The 18,471-nt window shown below is 41.3% G+C and overlaps 1 protein-coding gene across 2 annotated transcripts in view; it reads right to left on the minus strand.

Moving 5' to 3' along the window:
- Positions 1-923: 923 nt before the first annotated feature.
- RC3H2 (ring finger and CCCH-type domains 2) overlaps positions 924-18,471 on the minus strand; it is a 155,743-nt gene continuing 138,195 nt past the window's right edge. For both annotated transcript variants that reach the window (XM_029613807.1, XM_029613806.1), the window contains exons 18-20: positions 3,407-3,514; positions 2,086-2,237; positions 924-1,169 (exon numbers count right to left, since the gene is read on the minus strand). In XM_029613807.1, coding sequence (XP_029469667.1) covers positions 971-1,169; positions 2,086-2,237; positions 3,407-3,514 — 459 coding nt within the window. In that variant the 3' untranslated portion in view covers positions 924-970. The remainder of the gene's footprint in view (positions 1,170-2,085; positions 2,238-3,406; positions 3,515-18,471) is intronic.

Genomic DNA, 18,471 nt, shown 5'->3' on the forward strand with positions numbered 1-18,471 from the left:
AATTATTTGTCATGCCTTCAGTAATGTGCAGGTAAGAAAAAACAGCTATTATATTAGTACATAATATATTAAAAACTGTTATAAATTTTTCTGTGCATATTTTAGCAAATTTAATACCTGGTACATCTGCTGAAGGATTTAGGCACTTTGTCAACTTTTCAAGATTTACTTGGACAAGCAGCCTGTATATAAATATTAACAGCACTAACAAAATGACTTGTTTGAAAAAAAAAATCTTAATTTAAAAAAAGTAAAAAAATGTACACAAAATCACTGCACCACTCCCCTGAATACAATTTAGCACATTACAGCAAAGCTAACTCTGTTAATCCTGTAAGTATTTTTAAAAAGCCAAGGGGACTCTGGTCTCTCATGGTTTCAAGAGAAAAAATATTGTCCATGAAGAACTCAAATAAATTGGAAGATAAATAAACCAGCAGAAATGTTAAGACTGAATTTCAGTAAAATACACACACAAAAAAAATAAAATAAAATAATAATAATAATTTTGCTTTCACTAGATGTACCACTGTAGGATCCTGGTAGTTAATAATGGAACGGTTTAAATTTTCTTTAGAAGCCATTATAAAATACAAATTGGTTAGTTACTGCACTAGATTGCTACATAACTTATAAAAGCTGCTTGAAGCTTAAGGAAAATGATGCACAAGCTCCAGTCATTCCTGGAACATGAACTTATTCTCTTAGTAAAGTAAAATGTAATTTGTCAAGAGCGCTAATGCAGCAGTGCTTAAAGTATCAAATAATCCACAGAAAATGGATGCCCTTCCATATTTAAAAAAATATATATACATCATATTATATATATATTATATATATATGCGTGTGTGTGTGTATAATATATATATATATATATATATATATATATATATATATATATATATATATATATAAAGCTACTGTAAATGTGTCTGGGATTGCATTACAAGCGTGAAAGGATGAATGTCTTTCAGCTGTTGAGGACCATCTTGCTATTTGTAACCGGCTTTAAGAAGTCACTTTTCTCTTCAGGCATGTGAGCTGTCTTCAGGATGAAGCTACCAATGCTGACTGCAGCGGTGACTGGCAGGCAACTTGTGCTGCTTCTGGATGTGGCCACAGCTTGGCTGAAGCATCTTGTTAAAGGTAGGATTCTGGTTTGCTTCTCCCTATTTTGCCAGGACAAAAAAAAAAAAGTGTCCATACAGATACACATTTTAGATATCTCTCTCTCTATATATATATATATAAATATAAAACATATCAATCAAAAACCAATTGGCATGCTACACACAATCATTTCATATTCACAAAGTAACGACCTCCGAGTATTCAGAAAATAAAATTAATTAACTGTTATAGATAAGAAATGATATCTTAAATGTGGTCAATCTCTATGGCTGGCAGCTGGGATATATGCTTGACAGTGTGGACAGGAATAATTGGGCAGACAGAAAGGGCTGACTGGTCTTTTTTCAGCTATCATCTACTATGTTACTATAGTCTGGGTCAGAGGTGAGTTGGTGGAGAGAGAACAGAACCTTCTCCAGGTTCTACAATTCAGAGCTGCAAACATTATGTTGCACTACAGATCCTTGGTTTTATGCAAAATGAACACAAATAATTTTGTTCTGAAACTAGAAAACAGCTCAGGGAACAGCAACAAAAAATGGTAAAGGGACACTCTGCATTGGGCTTAGATAGCTCAACTCTACAGTGTCCCTGACATTAGAATCTTTAGCGTTTATACTTAGTCCTGCAGAGTTAATCTGTCTAAGCCTTGCTGTAGGTTCCTCTTGACTTAGCATAGCGAAATACAGTCCATGTCGGGGAACCGGCAGCGTTTGCTACTTGGATATTATCAGACAATTTTTGCCTTTTTTGAGGTAATAAAAATTGTTTTCTATGAACCTTTGAAGTTTTTAGACAAGCTTAATTGTGCACCACACCTCCTCCTTTTGTAACACAAAATTAACAAAAATCTCAGCCCACTTTAAAAACTTTATTTGATGTCTGCTAAAACATTTAACAGTTCCCAAAAATGTTGAAATCTCTTTAAAATGGCTATTTAAGTCAAATACTCACAGAATTGTATGTTCACCATGGAGTCTTTTCCCTTCCTGCTGCAAAGGCCCTTTCTGGTGGGGGTGCGGCTGCTGCTGCCCATTCTCAAGTACCATCCCATTAGAAACTTGATCACCTTGACGAACTGCCACCAGCTCCAGATCTAGAACCACCTAAAAAGGACAGGTAAATAAAAACCCTTCTCATCCTATTAATTTTACCAGTGTAATTGAGGTCTGGGAACTCCATATTTTCATGATGCATCTACATGAAAGCATTTTGGAGTCTGTTGTTTTTTTTCTATTTATTCTTCCTTTCAAGGCTTCTATACTGCTTTCCATTGGTCTCATCAAAAAGCTCAATCTCTAGGGCTCTCCTATTTTCCTTCCATCTCCTATACTACAGGTAGACAAGAGTCTTACAATGGCCTTCTACTACTGATACTATAGGCTATACTTCCTTTTGAAAGCATTTATGGTGCTGCTTTACAGCCAGTTACTAATTGTCAGACTTGTGTTAGTCTAGTATTCAATAATTCAGCAGCATCATTATGTAATGCCGTGTAAGAGATATAGGTTTAATTCCTTGATTGGATTCCTGCACCATGGACTAGCAGGGAGAGAAGCTTTGCAGGGGTCAAACCAAAGCTTCAGGGAAGAAGGGTGTCCCGACTGCTCAATAGTGTTACCTCTCCGGCCTGCTCAAGGATGACCTTGCACCATGTCCTCCTATTTGGACAACAATCACTGTAAAAGCAAAGCTGTAACTGAGGGAGGACAATCCCAACTGTTGCAACTTAGCCAGATGCTTCCTGCCCATATATTACAGATATCATGACTGTAGTAGCTCCAACTGAGACAGAAATAGCAAACAGGTTAAAAAAGAAGCAGCAAAGAGAGAAAGCTAGTGTAACAACTAGCCTGATCAACTCCAGAATTTGATACACTAGTACTAGCTTTTAGCAACATCAAGTAAACAAAAACAAAATGACAGCAGATAAAGACTATAAAGTCCATTTATTTGGCCATTTTATATACCGTTGTTCCATGTAAAGATCACAACGGTTTGCCGAATTTACTTCCTGGAGTACTGCTATAGCCTCCAGCTAATCTCCAGATTTTCTGTCATTTCAGTACAACTAGTGATTCTCTGTGCTTATCCCATGCCTTTCTGAATTCTATTCATTGTGCACTGGGATGACCAAAACTATTTTAATTAACACTTTCTTTTCAAATCTGATGAAATTGCTTCTGCCGGATTAACATGTAGCATGTCAAGTTCCAAGATTTCACATGAAATACTTTAGACAGGGGTATTAAGAACTCCCCCCAGGACCACATACCTCTGTCTTTTCACTTTGACAATCAGGTTCATCAAAATCCAGGGCTGAAAGTTCTAATTCAATGTCCTGGTCTGACTTAGTGACCAAACAGTCTTCTGTATAATCACTCTGTGAAAAAAAACAAACAGCCAGTAAAATTAATTAGCAGTAGGTCTTTGCTTTCAGCAGAATATACAGATGTCAGTTTCATTTCAACAGCTGCAGTATTTTGCTCATGCACAAACCAGCCACCAAATTATCACTCCCTATAAGAACTGAGCTGACCATATATTACAAGAGTCATTCTGGAAAGCAAAATTGCTTACCTTGTAATAGGTGTTATCCCAGGACAGCAGGATGTAGTCCTCACACATGGGTGACATCAATAATGGAGCCCTATACGGAAAAACTTCTGTCAAAGTTTCCATTAAACTTTTGACTGGCACAGAGAGTGCCCACTGAGCATGCCCAGCATGCCATTATATGCTCTGCCACAGGGGTCTCCCTTCAGTCGCTTTTGAAGCAGTTAGCGTTAGCGAAAAATAAAATAATAAAACGTATCGGCCCCAACTCCGTGGGGTGGCGGGTGGGTTTCGTGAGGACTACATCCTGCTGTCCTGGGATAACACCTATTACAAGGTAAGCAATTTTGCTTTATCCCAGGACAAGCAGGATGCTAGTCCTCACACATGGGTGATTAGCAAGCTAGAGGCTGAGTCATTTTGTAGTGAAGCAACAGGGAAGTAGTGTTGTTGGAAATGAGTCAGCCGAAGATCAGAGCAGATTGGTTGCAGGAGGAGTTGGGTTTAAACTGGAAACAAGTTCTTTAAGACAGATTGTCCATAGGCTGAATCCTGTCATCCTTCTTTGTCCAATGAGCTGCAAAGGTATGAAGAGAAGTCCATGTTGCTGCTTTACATATGTCAATGATTGGCACTGAACGATAGTGTGCTACTGAGGTTGACATAGCTCTTACTGAGTGTGCCTTTACTCGCCGTGGAGAGGAAGGCCTGCTTTTTCATAGCAAAAGAGGTCCACTGTTGGTTGGCCCCAATGTTGAAAGATTTTGGTCGCCACTTCTGGATCCAGAGACCATTCGTGTGGCTGGAACTGACAACTGAGGCGATCGGCTACCACGTTGTGAATTCCTGCTAGATAAGTGGCCCTTAGGAGTACTGAGTGTGCTAGGGCCCAGTCCCAAATCTGCGCTGCTTCTTGGCAAAGGAGATATGAGCCCGTACCTCCCTGTTTGTTGATGTACCACATGGCTACTGTGTTGTCTGTTTGTATCAGGACAGTCTTCTGTGAAAGGCAGTCCTTGAATGCATGCAGCGCATAACATATAGCTTGAAGCTCTAGGAAGTTTATCTGAAATGTTGCTTCAAGCTTTGTCCAAGTACCTTGAGTCCGCAGATGACCAATGTGTGCTCCCCAGCCTAAGGTGGATGCATCTGTAGTTAATGTTACTTGTGGAATCGGTTGCTGGAAAGGTAGGCCTTTGAGCAAGTTGTTCACATTTGTCCACCACAGGAGCGACAAACGTAGTTTGAGTGATTTGAATTTGAGAAGACAGTGGCTGGATGGCCTGGATCCATTGTGTTTTGAGAGACCATTGCAGAAGCCGCATGGCCAATCTGGCCATAGGAATGACGTGAATTGTAGAGGCCATGTGACCCAGAAGTATAAGACAACGGTGAGCTGTCACGTGTGACTGAGCACGTAAAGAGTTGGCTAGGGTAATAAGAGTCTGTGCGCGGTCTCTTGGAAGGAAAGCTTTTGCTGTTGTGTTTAATTCTGCTCCGATGAATTGTAACAGGCGAGATGGTGTGAAGTGGAATTTCTGGTAATTGATGAGGAATCCCAAGGAATGGAGAAGATTGATTGTGAGCTTGAGAGAGTTGAGAGCTCCTTCTTTCGTTTGGCTCTTGATGAGCCAATCATCGAGATATGGAAACATGTGCACCCCCTGCTTGTGTAAGTGGGCCGCCGCCACTGCTAGGCACTTTGTGAACACGCGAGGTGCTGAGGCAAGGCCGAATGGAAGCACCCTGTATTGGAAATGTTGATCTCCTACCAGGAATCTTAGATACTTGCGATGATGAGGGAAAATTTGAATGTGAGCATAAGTGTCTTGAAGATCCAGAGAACAGAGCCAATCTCCTTTTTGAAGTAGAGGTAACATGGTTCCTAATGAGACCATCCTGAATTTTTCCTTTTTGAGAAACTTGTTGAGATTTCTGAGGTCTAGGATGGGTCGTAGGCCTCCTGTTTTCTTTGGAATGAGGAAATATCGGGAGTAGAATCCTCTGCCCTGCTGAGGCCAGGGAACTGGTTCTACGGCCCTGACTGTCAGAAGGGTGGATAATTCTGTTTGTAAGAGTGTGGATTGGCTGTTTACTGTCCAAGATGAGATGGGTGGAGTGACGTTTGGTACAGTGAGGAAGTCCAATCGGTACCCTTGAGATGTGATGGAGAGTTCCTATTGGTCTGTGGTAATGAAATTCCAGTTTTGATGAAAGAAAGCAATCCGACCTCCTACTGGTAAGTTTGGGATCAGATTGATAGATAGGCTGCTGTTCTCTGGTAGAGTCTCAAAATCCCGAAGTGCATGCAGTCTGAGGAGGGGGTTGAGATCTGGTTGCTCTTTGTTGCCTAGACTGTGAACGTTGCACTGGCCTAGATGATCGTCCCCGGGCTGGAGGTGGATAGTAACGCCTCTGTCTATAATATGGGCGTTTTGCACCCTTCCGTGGTATTCTCCTTGAGGAAGGTCGAGATTCTTGAGGAATCAAAGACAATTGTCTGAGAGTTTCCGAGTGTTCCTTTAATAAGGCCACCGCTTCCTTTACCTTATCTCCGAAGATATTGTCTCCGAGACAAGGGAGATCGGCCAGTTTCTCCTGTACCTCCGGTCTTAAATCCGAGGCTTTAAGCCATGCCCATCTGCGAGCGCTGATAGCTGTGGCCGATAGTCGAGATACTGTTTCAAAACTATCGTACGCTGCATAAACCTCGTGCTTAGCAGCTTCTAGGCCTTTATGTACGATATTAGAAAAAGGTTCCTGGAGATGATCAGGGAGTGATTGAGTAATCTCTTCTACTTGTTTCCAGAGATTACGCTGGTACTGGGTCAGGAATAGCTGGTAGGCAGCAATCCTGGAGACCAGCATAGAACCTTGAAACATTTTCCTTCCTAGATTGTCTAGGAATCTGTTATCCTTCCCTGGTGGAGTTGAGGAGTGTGTTTTTAGTCTTTTGGCCTTCTTTTGTGCGGACTCAACTACCACTGATTGATGAGGTAGTTGAGCCTTCTGGAAACCTGGGATGTGCTAGACCAGGTATGTTGCATCAGTCCTTTTGTTGACCGGAGGAATGGAGCAAGGGTGTTCCCATAGCCTATACATCAGTTTTTGAAGGACCTCATGGACTGGTATAGCTACGATCTCCCTTGGTGGGTCGACGAACTGCAGAACCTCTAATGTTTTTTGTCTGAGTTCTGCCTCTGACTGTATCTGGAATGGAATGGTCTCCGCTATTTCCTTAATGAAATTAGAGAATGATAAGTCCTCTGGAGGAGATTTCCTGCGTTCCTCCAGTGGAGAAGGCTCAGAGAGGACTTCTTCATCTGTGGAGACATCAGTATCTGTATTCGTCCATGTGTCAGGTGTAGGAATTTTAGGCCTGGGCTGTGAAGGCATCGATGGCAACAATGGAGACGTTGGAGGCATCGGTCTGGGAATCCCTGAAGGACCCGGTATGGGTTCAGGAATCGGTGCTTCCTCAATAATAGGTGGTGTCCTCTGTGGCAATGGCGTTTCTTGAGGTTTTATAGGAAGAGCACCAATAAGAGTGTCCAATTTCTGCAAAATGGGTGCAAAAATGGATAAGTCAGGGACCGGCATCGGTGGAATCCCTGATGGAACCGATATTGGTATCGGAATCAATGCGTATGGTATCGGTGACGCGATCGGCGATGTTCTCGGTAACGGCATCGATGGAGTCTCTGATGGAACCGGGAACGGTGTTGATATCGGCGTCGATGGCACTGGTCTCGAGGGTTGTGCCGGTGCCGGCAGGGTATCGAGAAGCACATCCCTGACTGCCTGGCGGATATATCCGTCCAGTTCCACCCGCATAGCTGGTGAAATAAGAGCAGCTATGGGGGGAGGCAGTGATGGCAATTCCAGTACCTCCGCAGAGCCCTGGGGAGGTACGGTTCCCATCACCGGTATCGGTGGGGATTGCCGTGGAGTGGAAGGCCTCGGAGAAGCCTCATCCGTCCGAGGTTTCATAGATGGGGATCCGGAATCCTTCGATGACATACCAGATCGATGCCAGAACCGTGCGGTTTTCGATGCTGATGCCGATGCTTTTCTTTGTGTTTTTCACTGCCCGATGTCGATGCCCTCGAAGAAGGAGAGGGGGAAGGTAAGGATGAATCTCCTGCCTCACCCGGAACTCGTTTTTTAAGTATTACTTTTCGAATCGCTCCAGCCGGAGACGATTTTGCGGACGTCTATGGTGAAGGGAGCAACTGAAGGTGGAAAAGTTGCTCCATTTTTTCCATCCGGAGTAGTCGTCCTTTTGTCATCTCGGCGCACTGCGGGCAGGATTGGACGTCATGTTCCCTGCCGAGACAGAGCACACACTCTAAGTGTGGGTCTGTGATAGACATGGTTCTTCCACAATTAGGGCATTTTTTGAAGCCTGAAGCCATAGTTAGTCGGACAGCCGTCGACGACTTAGGCTACGAAGAAAAAACCGGTACGGAACAGACGGAAAAATCAGAAAACTTACCGCGATGTTATATTATAGGGAGACCCTTGCAGCAAGAAGTTTTCCTAAAGTTTTGTTAAACTTTTAGATATGGTGAAAATCACCACAGGACTCCAAATTAACCGCGAGGCTAATGGCTCCGCGGAAAAAAGAAGACTGAAGAGAGACCCCTGTGGCAGAGCATATAATGGCATGCTGGGCATGCTCAGTGGGCACTCTCCGTGCCAGTCAAAAGTTTAATGGAAACTTTGACAGAAGTTTTTCCGTATAGGGCTCCATTATCGATGTCACCCATGTGTGAGGACTAGCATCCTGCTTGTCCTGGGATAACTATATTATTTGGAACCAGCCTAAGTGCTATAATCTACCCCCAAATAAAACTCCAGCACCCTGATGTGTCCAGAATAGTTTTGATACCATAAATATTAACATCAAAGATTTAAACTGCTCCTGCTCTTCTTTTTGGCTTTTTCTGGCAGTATCCCCAATGGTATTTTATCTTGGGATCATGCTCAAAGAAAATAAATACATAATGAGTTTAATGGTTTTGTAGTTTGGGTAGACTTGCATTTCTAGATCTGATTTAATTGCAATTGATTCACATAGAGGCTACTGCCCTAACCTTGCAACACATCTGGAATTCTGCGAATGAAATCTGTTTTTATGTTCATAAATATTTTTGTTTTCATATATACCTGGTAATTTCCTATGCATGCTTTTGTGCATCTTTGCCTTTACTTTCTTGTTATTCTTTACAGAACACTATATGATTTTATAGAATTTTAAACAAATGATTAAGATAAAATGAGGGAAATTGATTAGGAAAAATCTGAAAAGTGCAACTGCAAAGGTTAAGGAGCTAATTTTCAAAGCAGTTGCATGCATAAATGTAACATACTATCGTAGCAATTTTCAAAAAACATTTATTCAAGTAAAGTGCACTTAAGGAAGTAAATCTTATGGACAATTCAATGGTATGTATTATAGCAATTTTCAAAAACCCACTTGCTCGAGTAAATGCTTTTTAAAATCAGGCCCTAAGAATTTAGATCAGGCATGGATCAGATGTATTCCACGCATTAGAAAAGGTGGAAGGAAGGCTATTGGCATGGTTAAAAGGTGATGTGAGGGAGGACGTGACATCATCCCTAGTTATGGCTGCTTGAAACGGCAGCTCCAGATCTGATTTTTTTTTTTTTTTTTTACATCCCCTACTAATAGCGTTTGGTTTTGCCAATCTCACACAGCTGTTGTGGGGTAAGCACTACTATATCGCACAGATGACAGCTCAAAAGAAAAAAAACAATCTGAAGCAGTTTTCTTATTCCGGCATGCCAGCACGAAGGAAAGAGGGCCCTGACCACATGGAGCTCCCTGCCAGCCCGGAGTTGGGAGCAGAGGATGAAGTGGCACAAGTGGCTCCCTCCCAAAATGAATTCCAGAAATGGTTCCAACAGCTGCGTGGCAATACGATTTTGATTAAAGAAGAGATTGTTGGCTCTGTGGTTAAAATTCAGAATGACTTGCTGGAGTTGAGATAGCGCGTGGAAGAGGCTGAATCTAGAATGGATGATTGCGCTGCAGAGCTGATGCAGATCCATGAGGCACATGACAAAATGTAAGCCTTGCAGGAAGATCTTCAAGATCACCTGGAAGATTTGGAAAAAAACCATATGAAAAGAGCTAACCTTCGATTCAGAGGAGTTCCTGAGAGTGCCGAGTAAGAGGACAGTTTCAAAGTAGTGGAAAGTATGTGCGTGTCCATTCTTGGAATGGCTGAAAAGTCTGCTGAATCTCCGAAAGTGCAGCTGGAAAGGGCTCACAGGACCTTGGGGTCACCCTGAAGCCCCTGCCCAGGGATATTGTATCCTGTTTTCATGAGTTCCAAGTGAAGGAAAAAGTATTTCTCACAGTGAGACAGCAAGGTGCTTTCACCTGGAATGGGCACAAGGTTGAGATCTTTCAAGACCTCTCCTCTATTACCATTCGAAAGTGGAAAGCGTTTTAAGGTCATCATTTCAGAGTTGCACACCTGGAATTTGAGATATCACTGGTTGTTCCCATTTGCGCTCAGCTTTACAATTGAAGGAGTAACATCCAAGGTTTGAATGATAGCGGAAGCAATGGAGATCCTGAAAGCTGCAGGGGTGACCATCTCAAGGGGAGAACTGGGTCACCGGGAAGTGAAACAAGCGCGTTGAGGCCTTACACCATCTAGATGGCAGAGGGTGGCAAACGGCAGCAAGAGGCTGAAGAGACAGTCGAATGGTTTTCCTTCTTCATATTCCTCATCCCAGGATAACCCATCTTGAAGAATACAATGTCCATATCAAAGTTATTCTGTGCTGATTAGCCGATGGTGTAGACTGGCGCTGCTTTCTTACTATTGAATGCAGCAGATTGTTCTACTTAACTATTTTGGGGAATGTTATTCTTAAGCTTATCTCAAATTGTGCTTGTTTTTGTGGTCAGGAGGGTGAGATTACTACCCCAATCTCAGATGATGTCCTCATAGAGAAGTTTGGCTACCACGAGGAAAGGTGGCATGCAAAGGGATGGGATCGGGGGGCAGGGGGGTGAGTCACACAGGGAGTGCTGGGTGTTGTTTTATTGATTCTGAATGTGTTTATGCAGAGACCAATGCAGATTTCAATTTGGAGCGAAGGGGTATCAGTGTCTGTTTGTGTGATACCACTTGGGATTAAGGCCATAGTATGGGTACACTGAATATTGTCTCAATAAATATTAAAAAGCTCAATTCTCCTGGCAAGAGAAGTCTATTTTTTCAGGAGTTAGTATGTTTGCAGGCTTCCATGTTTTTTGCCAAGAGACACATCTTAGAAGGTGTAATGAAGGAGTACTTTGGTCTCTGCAGTTCCCCCAGCTATACCTGGCCTCTGCAACAGTGCCATACAAATACTGCGGTTTGGGAATACTATTCTCAAAAAATGTAGTGGTTGATTTAAGGTTACCTTGAAAGATGATGAAGGGAGATTTATAGCAATTAAACTGCTCATCCATGACACTTTGTTTACCTTGGTGAATATCTATGCCACCAACTCTTAGCAAGGTCCATTCTTGCATAATATATCCAAACTGATGGCAGACTGGGCGGAAGGGCATTTGGTTATCTGAGAATATTTATTTATTATTTATTTAATGTTTTTCTTAACCGACATTCATCAGAGACATCATGCCAGTTTACATGTAACAGGGGAAAACGCAATTACCCGATATCCCTATATGGATAACTAAGCGGGAGGCTGCTGGTACTCTGGTTCCCTGTATTGCCCTGAAACACTGGATGTTAGATAAGGGTTTAGTGGATATCTGACATTTAAAATATCCAACCTCTCGCAATTACACTTTTTTCTCTAAAGTTTATCAATCTTTTCTAGACTGGACTATTTCTTAATAGATAAAACTCTGGTAGAGGGGAACGCAGAGATGGGGATGGGTAATATTACCTGGTTGGATCATGCCCCTATATGGATTTCCTTATGCATTTCCCAGATTGTGAGGGCAGGAAATTCTGGTGTCTGAATGAAAGCCTGCTGGATGATACTGCCTATGTGGAACAGCTAGTGAAAGAGATAATGGGAATATCTTGCAGATAATCCTGACTGTACTCCTATCACCTTGTGGGAATGTATGAAGGTTGTAGTAAGAGGTAAACTGATATCGAGAGCCTCGTTTGATAAGAAAGAAAAGGCTGGTGCCCTTTTGGCTTTATTACAAAAAATTGCTAAATGGGAACTTTTACATAAGAGAGCTACTGACCCGACTATATGGGAAAAACTGGAGCAGCCAAGACAAGACTTATGGGCCCTAGAACTTGCCATGTATGCTCATCAATTAAACATGTCCAAGCATGTTTTTTTTTTAAATTCAGAAATAAATCAGGAAGGTTACTAGCCAGAAGGTTGAAGGAGAGAGCCATGCAGAACCATGTCATGAAAATCAAGGATATAGACAGGAAATACTTGAATGATTCTCCTGGTATAGGGAAGCATTATACTCCAATGAAGGAGAAATGAATGAGGAGGGGATGAAACAGTATCTTCAGGATATTTTTCTACCGGTTCTGCAGCCAGAATGCAGAGACTTGCTTAATGGGGATATAGGGCAGAAGAAGTAGTGCAAGCTATTAAAGACCTGAAGCTGGGCAAATCGCCTAGATTCAATGGTTACACAGCCAAATTTTATAAAATCTTTCAGTCCATCCTAGTTGATCCACTGGTGCTCATGTTCAGCTCCCTTAAAGGGCAAGGGATAATTTCGTTGAATGCAAATGTAGCGGGTATCGCTATACTGGCTAAAGCAGGTCGTAATGCCACACTTTGTGGCTCTTATCATTCTATCTCTCTTATAAATATTGACCTCAAGATATTGGCCAAGGTGTTGGCCAATAGATTAGGTTTGGTAGCCCCAACCTTGATACATGAAGATCAATTAGGATTTCTCCTGGGCAGGCTTGCTTCGGACAATGTTCGGAGAATCCTTAATTTGATACACGGGGCAAGGAAATTGGGTATGTTAGCGGTGTTAATGGTGGTGAATGCCCAAAAGGCATATGACTGTGTCAACTGGTCATATATGTTTGGGGTCTTAGAAAAGTTCCAATTATGGTTTAATTTTATAACATGGATACAGAAACTGTACTCCCACCCCAGGCTGGTATTAAGATTAATGGGGGGGGGGGGGGGGGGGGTATACTGACACATTTGAGGTTAAAAGGGGAACCTGACAGGGGTGCCCGTTATTCCCGCTTCTATTTGCCCTTTCTCTAGAACCCTTTGCTGCAAGAATCCAGAGGGAAGAAAAAATGAAAGGTATTCAGTCTGGGAACTCTATTATAAGATGACGTTATTTGCTGATGATATTCTGTTTACCTTGGAATCACCTGAATCTTTACGCTGGCCCTTGGGGGAAATGCGTAGCTTTAGCCTGGTATCTTTGTTTAAAGTGAATGAAGACAAATCCGAGATTTTGAACATTTCAGCTACTGCAGAATATATTCAATGCTTGAGAGATCTTTTTCCCTTTAAGGTTGCCAAAGAATGGGTGAAATACCTAGGGGCAAATATTGGTCCTGAGTAGATCAGTTATTTCATTTGAACTACGATTCTTTGTTTCAAAATATTGTTAGTGACCTGGATACGTGGGACCGATTGGACCTCTCCTGGTTGGGCAGGATTTCCTCTGTGAAAATGAATGTCCTCCCCAGATTTTGCTATTTTTTCCAAACTCTTCCCATTGCTATACCAGATAAGCTTCTGTGGCAGTGGCAGAAAAATATATTTAGTTTCATCTGGAAGCATAGACTTCCAAGGATGGTGAGGGGGACACTTTTCTTAGATAAGCTGAGGGGTGGCTTAGGGGTACCTAATTTGGAGTGGTATTACGCTGTCTCTCAACTGAGAGCAATCCTTGACTGGCACAGACTTAAGAGGGTTCCAGAGGTAGAAGGGAGAGAAAGCGCTTGCTTTGGGTGAGGTGGAACCCCGGCCCTATTCTAAATACTTTGTTGGACTTACTTGTACAAAGAATTCCTGGTGAGGTGAGCTTCGCGCCTTCTTCCGGGTCGCACGCCCGCAACGTCATAAAGGGGGAGGGGCCGGCAAGCTTTAAAGCCGGCGCGTGGCTTTGTCTGAATATCAGAGACTCCCTCTTTTTCTTCAAATTTGAAGCATAAAGTAAGTCCTTTATTTAGTTTTATCTCCCTATTTGCCTTCAACTGAGATCCTATTTATAAAACAGGTGCAATTGAGAGATCCCTACTTTTAAGTTTTGTTTCCACAAAATAATGCCTCATACAAAGAGAAAGGGCAGACTATGCCCAGAGACCCCAACTGCTACTAGTCTTGCCCTATCTCAGCAGTTGATAGAAGGGTTCCTCTCTCCTCTAAACGTAAATACACCAGGAGAAGTTTCCACTATGGGTGTTAATCAGGGGCAGATATTAACACCCCAGGAACATCATACATCTTTGAGCCCTAGTGCACCTATAACACCTAATCCTGCCCTAAACTCCGATTCGAATGGGGTTGTGATCACGGAAGGCGTGGAAATACCTCATTACATTGGGGATGGAAAAGGAGATCAAGTGGCAGGTGAACAAAGAGGAGAGAATGGAGTTAACCCACTGGTGTTGGAGGAAAAGAGCAGCGGAGGGAATATCTTAACTTCAGACCCTCTAACTTCAACACCAAAAAGTGGGGAAGGCATAACATCGTTCTCAGAAATGAGACAGATACGATGTTTGCAATCTAATAAGATTATTCCTGGGGGAATGAGACCTGGGGTTGAACCAACACAAAAAGTTACTTTGGAAAATATTTGGTTGGTCTTGATGGATTTGAAAACATCCATGAATCAAATGGAAATAATGTCTGATATACATCTTCAAGTTAAGACAACAGGTGTGGTAGTGAAGAAACATTCAGAGAAATAGAAACCCTGGAAAAAACAGTTTATTCAGACGCAAGAAATCCAATCAGGAATAATAAAAGGAGAACTGATTAATTCTAGAAGGATTGAAGTAATTGAGAATAATATGAGATATAATAATATTAGAATTTTGAACTTTCCTAATGTTAAGTATATATCACCTATGGAACAATTTAAAAGATTTTTAGGAGAGAATTTACAGCTCTCTCCAGAGAAAATACCATCTATTGAGAAATTTTTTTTTATTGTTACAAAAGATAAGGAAAAGTTAGAAGAGCTAAATCAATCCCAACAATTGGGTAATATTACAGAATTTCTAGAGAAATCCATGGATGAACAAGTAGATTCAAGGGGTACTTTGTGTGTTAGATTTATGAAGATGGAGGATAGAGATTTTGTTCTACGACTCTTTCTCCGTAATCGAGAAAAATCTTATCTCACACAAAAAATGTGGATGTACCCTGATATAACTAGACCCACTCAAATGAGAAGAAAAAATTTCTTACAGATGAGTCCCGAGCTTAAAAAACTCGGAGCTCAGCTGGTTGTTTATTTTCCTTGTAAATGTGTTGTAAAATATATGAATGAAAGGTTTGTGTTTATGGAACCCTCAGATCTCAGGAAATTTCTTGAAGCTCGTACTTCCACTTAGAATAATTAAATGAGTTATAGGTAAATAGAGATATAAATGTTTAGTGCACTAATGCATGAAATATTACCTAACTTTGCCCCAGTATCTCTAATTCCTTATAAATGGTCATAATGTAAAAAAACTATTGTAAAAAAATTATTTTATTGCCTACAATTGACCTTGTTATTGACATGTTGTATTACTGTCTATAATTGTTAAAATAAGCATAAATTTAAAAAAAAAAAAAAAGAGGGTTCCACCCTGGATCTAAATAGAAAGGAGTTGGGCTGGGAAATTGTTCTTGGATATGAGAGTTTGGATGGGGATAATGGTGCAGGTTCAGGATCTATCACCTTACTCGTAGACTACCTTTGAGGTATGAAAAAAGTGGAGACTGGTTCTGGCGGGGGAATGGAACTATTATTACCGCTCTTCCTTCCTGTTTTGTAAGGAATTCCCACTGGGCCTAGATCTTGCTGTCAGCTTTAGATGGCCAACCTTGGAGTTGACAAGTCTGGAACAAGTCTGGGGAGGTCAAGGGGTATTCCCTACTCAAGAAATTCAGGAAAATTAATCTTTAACACACAGGGACATCTTTGCATTAGTCCAATTATTACATTTTGACAATCGGAAGGAGATATTTTCTGACCTTAGGAAGGGCAAGACCCTTTTCGAGGGCTTTTGCGATCAAGCGGATACCTTCCTGCAGACCTATCTAAAAAATTTATGGTGTATTGAATGCTGATCTGATGACCAAACGATCTCATATTAGGGCTTGGGAATGAGATTTAGGAGATCCACTGGGAGTGGCAGAGTGGGATCAGTGTTTTCTAGCTGTGAAGCGAAGCTCAGTTTCAACTGCCTTAACGGAGATTAGTTATAAGATATTATATAGGTGGTACTTAACCCCAGCTAAGCTTCATAAGATGTTTCCCACAATTTCAGAAGAACATTGGAGAGGATGTGGGATTTTGGGAACATTTTTTCACTTATGGTGGGGCTGTCCCCAAATTCAGGGGGCTATGGGTGTAAATTATCTCATTCTTCCGGTCCTTAACGGTTCAGATGGTAGTACAAGACCCTAAATTGTTTCTGTTGGGAACCCTGAATCAGTCACTTTCTGAGACAGAATATAAGCTGTTAATGTATACCCTGCTGGCTGCGAAAGGAGAAATAGCATGTAAATGGTGCTTCCAGAGGTCCCTAATATGATCTCAATCCAGAAGAGGCTCCAGAGAGTATATTATATGGAAAAATTAACAGGAATTTGGAATAGGTCAGTCTTGCTTTCACTCTGTTTGGCAATCTTATATAGTTTGGGCATTGATAAATGTGGAAGACAGTGATTAACCTTTTCCCATTGGCCTAGGGCTAATCTGATGTGATATTGTGGCCACTGAATGTTTTATGCTTATCATCTGTATTGTTCATTTGTTAGCTGAGATGATATCTTTTTCAGAATAGGCAATTGGAGCTCTCCCTTAAATATGATTATGTGGAGGGGGGAGGGGGAACAGATTACACCAATTTGTATAATTTGACTTTATGTGCTTGAGGGAGGTATCATAATACCCTGTTTCATTGTTGTTTTTGAGTGTTTACATGCCTGCTATGTATATTGATGGTCATCAATAAAACTTTAAATGGAAAAAAAAGGTGATGTGAGAGAGGCTATAATAGCTAAAGAACATCTTTCAAGAAATGGAAAAGGGATCCGAATGAAGAAAACAGGAAACCACATAAGCATAGTCAAGTTAGAATGAAGGCACTGATAAGGAAGGCAGAGAGAGAATTTGAAAAGAAGCTTGCCATGGAAGCAAAAACTCAAAGACGTCTACAAGTACATTTGAAGTTAAAAGCCTGCAAGGGAGTCAATTGGACCATTAGATGATCAAGGGGAAAAAGGGGCATTTAGGGATAACAAAGCCATAGCAGAGACTAAGCAAATTCTTTGCTTTGGTCTTCTCTGAGGAAGATGGAAGAGATACCCATCCCAGAAATTATATTCAAAGATGATGATTCAGAGGAACTGAAACAAATCTCAGTGAGCCTGGAAGATATACTAAGACAAACCGACAAACAAAAAAGTAGCAAATCACCGGCCAGATGGCATACATCCCAGAGTGCTGAAAGAAATGTGCATCACACACTGAAATTATAGACCTGCTTTTGGAAATTTGTAAACCATCATTAAAATCATCTATGGTACCTGAAGTTGGAAGGTTACCAATGTAAGGCCAATTTTTAAAAATGAATCAAAGGGTGATCAGCAACCAGCGAGTCTGATGTCTAAAGCCAGGCAAAATGGTAGAAAGTATCATAAAGAACAAAAATGCTGAATATATAGATAGCCATAGTTTAATGGGACAAAGTCAACACTGATTTAATCAAGGGAAGTCTTGCCTCACCAATCTGCTACATTTTTTGAGGGCATAAATATGTGGATAAAGGTGAGCCAGGTGATATAGTGTATCTGGTTTTCCAGAAAGCATGTGACAAAGTCCCTCATGAGGGATACCTTAAGAAATTAAAAAATCATGGGATAGGAGGCAGTGTCCTATTGTGGACTGAAAACTAGCTAAAAGACAGAAAACAGAGAGGCAGGCTCAATGGTAAATTTTCCCAATGCAGAAAGGTGAATAGTGGAGTGCTCCAGGAATCTGTTCTGGGATTACTACTTTTTAATATATTTATAAATGACCTGGAAATAGGAATGAGTAAGGTGATCAAATTTGCCAAGGACACAGTTTTTCAAAGTTGTTAAATCAGAAGAGGGTTGTTAGGAATTGCAAGAGGATCTTGCAAAACTGGGAGACTGGGCATGCAAATGGTAAACAAACAAGTGTAAAGTGATGCACTACAATTTCAGTTATAACTACACAATGCAAGGTTCCATTTTAGGAGTCACCATTCAAGAAAAGGATCTAGGTGTCATCGCTGAAATGCAGTAGCAGGCAAGAAAGCTAACAGAATGCTAGGAATTATCAGGAAAAGAATGGAGAATAAAACAGAGAAAGCAGAGTTGCTTATCTGTAGCAGGTGTTCTCAGAGGACAGCAGGATGCCAGTCCTCACACATGGGTGACATCATCCGATGGAGCCTGGCACGGAAAATTTATGTCAAAATTTCTAGAACTTTGAGTCTCTCTGAACATGCTCAATATGCCATTATACCACGCATACACATGGGGTCCCTTCTGTCTCATAATACAGATTTCAGGAATAACCCA

This window comes from Rhinatrema bivittatum, chromosome 8 (genome assembly GCF_901001135.1).
Source record: "Rhinatrema bivittatum chromosome 8, aRhiBiv1.1, whole genome shotgun sequence".
NCBI lineage: Eukaryota > Metazoa > Chordata > Amphibia > Gymnophiona > Rhinatrematidae > Rhinatrema > Rhinatrema bivittatum.